At 32.5% G+C, this 7,538-nt stretch overlaps 1 protein-coding gene across 1 annotated transcript; it reads right to left on the reverse strand.

Annotated features, from left to right (window-relative positions):
* Nucleotides 1–5,946: 5,946 nt before the first annotated feature.
* LOC131027566 (probable calcium-binding protein CML43) lies at nucleotides 5,947–6,935 on the reverse strand. Its single transcript, XM_057957652.2, has one exon. The coding sequence runs from the start codon at nucleotides 6,779–6,781 to the stop codon at nucleotides 6,068–6,070; it is 714 nt and encodes a 237-aa protein (XP_057813635.2). The 5' UTR covers nucleotides 6,782–6,935; the 3' UTR covers nucleotides 5,947–6,067.
* Nucleotides 6,936–7,538: the final 603 nt, after the last annotated feature.

Genomic DNA, 7,538 nt, shown 5'->3' on the forward strand with positions numbered 1-7,538 from the left:
TTGACAACCAAGGATTCTGTAGACTTTATCTTGGAGTTGGACATTAGTGTGAAAGAAGTAAATGCTTCTCTTTTCATAGTTAATGTGTTGGCCAGATGCCAGAGCATAGGCATTGAGAAAGGATTTCCAAGCCTTAGCTTCCCAAACAGATGAGATACCAAAAAGAATAGTGTCATCGATGAACTATTGTAGAACATAGGGGGGCGTCGTAGAGGCAGTTTTGATGCCCAGAAGAGCGCCCCTGCGAACCATATAGTTCAAGTTAGAGGCCAACACTTCAACAAGGATGATGACGAGGTAAGGGGATAGAGGATCCCCTTGTCACAACCCTCTGGAGGCCCTGAACTTCTCCAAGGGGCTCCCGTTTAGCAGCACAACATAGGTGACCATAGATATGCATTCCCCAATAAGTTTGATGAGTTTGTCTCCAATAATTAATCTATTGTTGCTATTGAGTTACACCTCTCAATGCAATAAATTCATGTGATTCCTTCACTAACCCATCAAGGATCTCGATAAAGTAGTTGCAAAGGATGGAGTAGTGCACATAGATCATACACACACTAATATGTTGTTTCACAATTTGTTTTCAAATCTAATGGAGCTAAAGAAGTGGATCTATTATGCTTGGCGGCCTATCCTAGAAAATGAAATTTGCTTCTCCATGTGTCAAAGGATTCTTCTATGTGATTTATGAATTTATAAAATGTAGGAGTTTGGTACTTCAAAAAGGTTCATGGGTATGAGGCATTTCCTATAAATGTACATGAAGTTATGGTAGCCTAATTTCAGCCTTGTCACTAAGGGCTTCATAACTTTTCTAATTTTGATAAAATATCCAATCTACCACTACATTTCTAATCCTTCTCTTATTTGAATTTAATTGAAAATTGCATTGGAAAATTTATTACAAGACTAGCTTCATCTCAAATTTATCACTCTTCATTCTTCCTTCACTTTTGCATGAATCTAGGTGGAGTTGGACTTATTTAAACCTTGCTTGAAATTGGTATAAGGTTGGGGATTATATTTGGAACCAATTTGTGAATTATGAGGGATCAAAAATCAAGTGCAAACAATATTATGATATAGGTCATAAGATGAATGAGTGTCCAAAAGATTTCAATAGAAAAGGCAAAAATAAAAAAGTACAAGCAACTTGGTTGAATGATGTCATGACGAGCCATAAAAAAGATTACTATTAAAAGATAAGAGGTTGATGAAGTGGTAGCACCTAGTCCTAATAAAAGAGAAGGTGCTAATGAAGTGGTTGTATAGAGTCTTAAATTGCTAATTGCATTTGTTGAATGGCTTCTAAACTACCCAAGCCCCTCCCTTCTAGGGTGAAAGAAAATATCAAAGGAAAATCATTGGAGATGGCTCATTTCCAAAGCCATATTCCCAAAATGGATGACCCTTAAGAAAATAACAGAAAATTTATTGACAACGATCGAGAAAAGGAAGAAGACTCCAAGTAAATACAATGTTCGCATAAATTAAACTCAAGATTACAAGCATCAAGCCCCTCTATGAGGAATTGAGTTTTTGACAAGGTTTTGAAACTCTTCTCACTAATGTGACCAAGTGTTTTGTGCCATAACATTGTCTTCTTCACTTGGATTTTTATCTCCAAAGCATTGACACCCTTAGGAATAAGGAGATCCTTGTAAGAAAACAACCTTTGGGGGTCATGTGAGGAAAGAACCTTAGGCATGAGGAGATCCATGTACACACAAGACATTGAATTTTCCTTTTAGATCTAAATAATAATCATCATGCATAAAGATGTCCCTACAAATGCAAGGTTGAAATTAGCCTTGGTGGGTCCTATAAAGAAAAACCAACAAATAGTACATGAAATAAAATAATATACCCCATTGTATGTACCAATCAAAACACACCAAGATATAGGAATATTTGGGTAGCCTTGAGTAGGTATAACTTATGGGTCAAAAAGATTAATGAAAAAAAAAAATCAATAGAAAAACAAGTCACTTAGCCATCATATCTCTTATCAAAGATAAATAATGATACAGGTTTGGATTATGCCCGATATGGGGAGGATGGATCCCTAAGCATGATTATGATGGAGAAAATAATTGTAGGCAATAGTTATGTTGGCTAATTATTATTCAAAAGCTAGTTATGTGTATGATTCTTATGTTGCACTATGTTCCATGTGCGGGTTTGTCCTATTTGAGTTAAAGTATATGACACTTAGTTTTAAATTAGGTGTCCAATGCAATGAGATGAGATGAGATGATGTGTTAGTTTTTATTATGATATGGGATTTGTTATGTGAGGGGGATTTTGATAATGGAATAAAAATGTATGAAAATGGTTTATAGGAAGGCCTACCCAATGAGTGCAAGGCATATAATAAGATTCAATCCAAAAACTAAATTTATGCATATGGTTCTAGTGTTCAACAATAATGGTGGGTGAGAATAGATGAAAAGGAGACAAATGAGTACTAACAACATAATGTTTGTAGGACAAGATGGACTATGGAATTATTGACAATCGACCATACCATGCTAGTTTTATCATGGGTAGAAGGATGATTTTATTATGTAGGGGGGTGAATAATCATTGTAACAAGTGGGGGTCAAATGCATATGAATGGTGTAAGAGACATCCTAATAGATAGTGGAAAGAAGTCACTACACATGATGTTTGTAAATAGGTTCTCACCATTGTACTTTCCCAAAGAGCCACTAAAGTGGTTTTCAATTTCACCATGGTACTTTCCCAAAGAATCACTAAAGTGGTTTTCACCATTAGATGGATTATTTCCCTATACTATTTTTTTTTAATTTTTTTTAATTTTTAATTTTAATTTTAATTTTATTTATTTTTTTAATTTTTGGAATAGAATGGATGGAAAAGGATGAGGATAAGGATGTGGACAAGTGGATTTGGAAGATAGTGGATGAGTAATAGGGAGATGGAGGATGGACTCAAACATCTTGCTCCATAAAGGTATCCCTAAGAGTAGTGTTACAATTGCATCATTTTACCTAGATCTTGCATAATCATATCCAATCAAATCAATTCAGAAAGGGAACAATTTAACCAAAGGGTTTAGCTTTCCTTTGGGACTAAAGTTGGTCCTTATTGGTTGTTCCCCAATTAAATGACAACAAATGAAAATGGTGAATGAATAAGTTCTTAGTTTGCTTCTGTAGACTAAGAGGGTCATTTCCACAATATTTTAGTGAGAGGATAGGATCATGGACTAGTGTCTAATCTTTTTCATAGAGGAAAATCTATCATCTTGTATGATCATCATAGTAAATTTGTCACATAGCATGCTTAAGTCTTCCACTTGTCTAGTTATGTTTGTACATTAAGTATGCGCCCAATGCTTATTGTAGTGTTGTGTCATGACATAGATTAGAGTATGTTAATGCAATTGTGCACATAGTTTACAATTGTAATGTAAAATATATTTATTTGTTTCTGATCCAATATGCCATGAGTGAAAGGTTACATAATTTCACTACTAAGCTCTATGATCAAAGAGTGTGTATCAATAATAAAGATTATTGTATTAGATTAGAATCTTCTCAAGAAATAGGATCTATCTATCACATGAATGCATAAGTTTGTATGTTGACCCTCTATTCTATTAGGGATAGAGTTTGATAGTTTGATTTAGATTCATTATTTTCTTAATATGTGTTTAGTCAACTATAGTTAGGAAAGGAATAGGTATGAGTCAACTAAAAATATTGTTTGAATTTTAAAATGTTAGATGTCAAACCTATGGGTGCAAAATTAGTTTCACAAGCATCTTGACTCAAACAAATTAAATACTAAAAGTAACCTAATTCGATCTCGTCAGTGATAACTCTATGAAATCCCCCCTCAAAAAATTGTATAAAATCTTGGCGAATATTTAATTTTTTCTAAAAATAATAATAATGTTTATTGGCGAATCTTTCCTTTCTATTAAAAAAAAATAAAAAATTATTGGCGAATTTGTTTATATCAATTTTTTTGGTAGAAAATATTGGCGAATTTTGGAAAATAATCATTGTATGCATTAATTACTATTGCATTTCCTTTCATTTAAAAATAATCTTTTATAAAAAAGTAAAGGCATGAAGGTTGAAATCAATAATGAGTTTAAGGGTTAGACTATACTTTATTTGGTTTCTACCATTAACTTAAAACAATCTAATAGCCCTCTTTCTATTTTGTGAGATAAAATTTACAAACAATTTGTAATACTCATGGGGCCAAAAATTGCTTTTAGACCATTGGTTTTTATTGAAGTCAACAATTCAAAAACAATTTCAAACCCCACGAGCATTACAACTTGTAGGTACATTTTATCTCATGGGATACAATGAAGGTCATTAGATTATATTTTAAATCAATGGTGGAAAAAAAGATTGGTCTAAAGTAACTAATAATTATGATATATTATTGGTGAATTAATTTGGATTTCTACAATAAATTATAAAATGTTGGTGAATCTGATCCAATCATGTATCAAATATTGTGATGAATCTTTAAGTTAAAAAAATTAATAAAATAAATTCTCTGGCGATTTAAATAATATTAAAATAAAAATTTGTAAAAATGTGGTGATTTGGGTCACCTTAAAAGTTGAAATTATTAGCCAAATTTGATTCCCAAATTTCAAAAAAATCCAATTGGCGAATATTAGCCACTAAAGTTTTCACTGAATCTCATCATTCTACTTCTAGAACATATTAGAAGTCACAATTCTAAGTTACATTTCAAAAGGTATGATAAAAATAGCGGACAACTACCTTTTGACTATTAAGACAAAACTGTGCCAAAATCAAAGTGAGAATGAAAATTCTGAGTGTAAATGCATGAGTGGACAAAGTAACTAAAGAATACATATGAATGTCGGTAAATGTGAATAGGATGCAAATAAACAATATAGAAAAGAGTAACAATATAAAGGAAGAAATCCAACTCCACATAATATTATGTCCTTTCTTAATATGGAAAAAAAAAATTGAAGGAGGATTTTTCATCCACAAGGTCATTTTAGCTACTCGATACGGTAGAGTGAGCCTTTAAGTTGAAATCTCTTCAGCTAAGAGCCAAGGACTGAGGCGTATCCATTCCAAAAAAATTGTCCGAGGCATGATCCCAACAAGTAATCCCTTATGTTGGAGCCTTGCACTCAACAAGACTTGATCCCTAGTGGGCTCATTAAGAACCACTCAACTTCACCACCAAACTAAAGGACCATTGACAATATGAAAATAATCATTGAAAATAAACACAAAATTAAACAAATAAGCAAATTACTCAATAAAAATCCTCAACAACTTCAATAATCACATCAATCTTAAAATAATTCAAAAAGAAAAAATTAAAAAAATATTGGTTAGCATTATTCTTCCCAACTTCTACACCACTACTCAAAAGGGTGGCTCTTGTTATTATTATGCCTATAGGCATTCTATGATGACAACAGGGTCTATAGGAGGTCATTACAATCCATATAAGAAAAACAAAGAATAAACCTATTGTATAAAATACAATTTATTTTTGATTTGTTTTCTTAAAATAAATTCACTATATAAAATAGAAATTAGATCAGATTTATTTTTTTTAAATAGAAATTACATTTAAATTTTAGATTTGAATTAATTTGAATTAATTTTATCAATATTTTTTACATAATTTTTTAAAATATAAGTATAGTAGAAAAATTATTAGTATAGTAGTTTATAGTATGAAATAGGAAAGTGATAGTCATATTATTAGTTGGATCTTAGTTATCTCGAGTGCGTTGGAAAGTTTAGTCGGTTAAGAAAAAGGAAAAAGTGTTCCGTGGATTGTCTATTGTATATTACTTACCAGATGACCAGACTCGGTAAGTGGGCCTCCTTTTGTCCAAGAATTATTCAAGTCCGATTTTTAAGCAATTAGAAAGGAATACGATTTGCAGAATGATCATTAAGATTTTACTCATTCTCATAATTACTTCAAACAACTATACATGTACATCCATATAAGTTTCCAAACTGTGAAAACATGTTGGCATTTAACCAAATCCAAATTTCTACTGAGCTCAGTTTACCATTCTCATTATGTTCTCAAATTCCTCAAAATCTATCCTACCGTCAGAATTTTTGTCAAATTTACCTATCATTGCTTCACAATTCTCCAACACATTCGCTTCTCTGAAACCCAGATTGAGTAAAGCGTGTTGAAGCTCAGGTGGGGTGATAAAACCATCACCATCTTTGTCAAAAACACAGAATGCTTCCTTCAACTCCTCTTTCTCAGACACCTGCTTCACCCCCTCTGCACATTCAAAATCTTCTACCAAACTCACACTAACTCTGCAGAATTCATCGAAGCTCATATGCTCTGGAAAGTTTGTCATGATTTTCAGACCATCATCACAATAGAAATGGAGTCCAAGCTTTTGTAGCAAACCTTGTATGTCCTCTGTGCTCACTATGCCATTCCTATTGCTGTCCAAAATATGGAAAATCCTATCAAGATCCCATTTTTTTATGTTCTGCAACATCTTTTCAGTCTCAGGAGAAGTATCCACCTCTTGAATTATAGATACAGAAGTTGGGCACGGCTCATCTGGTATGAATTCTAAGCCTTCCTCACTGCCAAAGCTCAAAATTCCAGTTTTGAAGATCTGGATGGCAAAAAGACAGTAGAATTTCTGAAAACAAGTTAGGGCTAAGGATGCAATACTTTCCCAACACAGAGACATGAGAGATACATAAAAAACAATATGGTTTCTTATGATATGAGACACCATCTCTGCAACTTGAGACAACTTGAAAAAAGCAATGAGTTCAAGCAGATTTCTAGAGGCTAATCACAGAAGAAAGCAGGGGTGATTAATATCTCCCACAATCTGTGCTTATAAAGATGTTGATTGAGCACTAAAAATTGCATTGCAGGTGGGAAGAAAAAGGCCACAGAAGAACTTAATTGGAAGAAATTGTGGGTTTTTACGTAAGGGAGAAGTTATTGGAAACTTCATCGAAGGTCCTTCGCCATTTCCGTCACTTTTATTGTCGCCTGCTTTCTTCATTAGGAGTTCTCTGCACTCTAGCGTGGGGACCAAGCCCGCCTGATGTCATATTCCATTCGGGGATGTAATTTAAAATAATAATAATAATTGAGATTGTTATAATTTTGAATTAAATGTTATTTAAAAAAAAAAAGGAAAGTAGTAGGGCATTCAGGTTAAAGAATATTGGTTTTCCCAGTAGATTTTCGAGTATGAATTATTCTTAGTTTAAGGAAGGTATTATTTTTGTTTGAATGTTATTGGATTTTGTATAAGATTTATGTTTTATTTGTGATTATATTTTTTTATGTTTATAGATTTGTTTGTCTATTAAATGATCTAATTTTTATGAATTCTTGATTTTTTTGGATTTGTTGGATTCTTCATTTTCTACATTGTTATTTGGGTTAGCGGTATTTAGGATGTCTTTAAAGGATTCTTAGTTTGCTAAGAAACAAGTTTTCTTGTTAATCGTTAGAAAATGATTGGTCTTATGATT

Source organism: Cryptomeria japonica, chromosome 10 (genome assembly GCF_030272615.1).
Source record: "Cryptomeria japonica chromosome 10, Sugi_1.0, whole genome shotgun sequence".
Taxonomy (NCBI): Eukaryota; Viridiplantae; Streptophyta; class Pinopsida; order Cupressales; family Cupressaceae; genus Cryptomeria; species Cryptomeria japonica.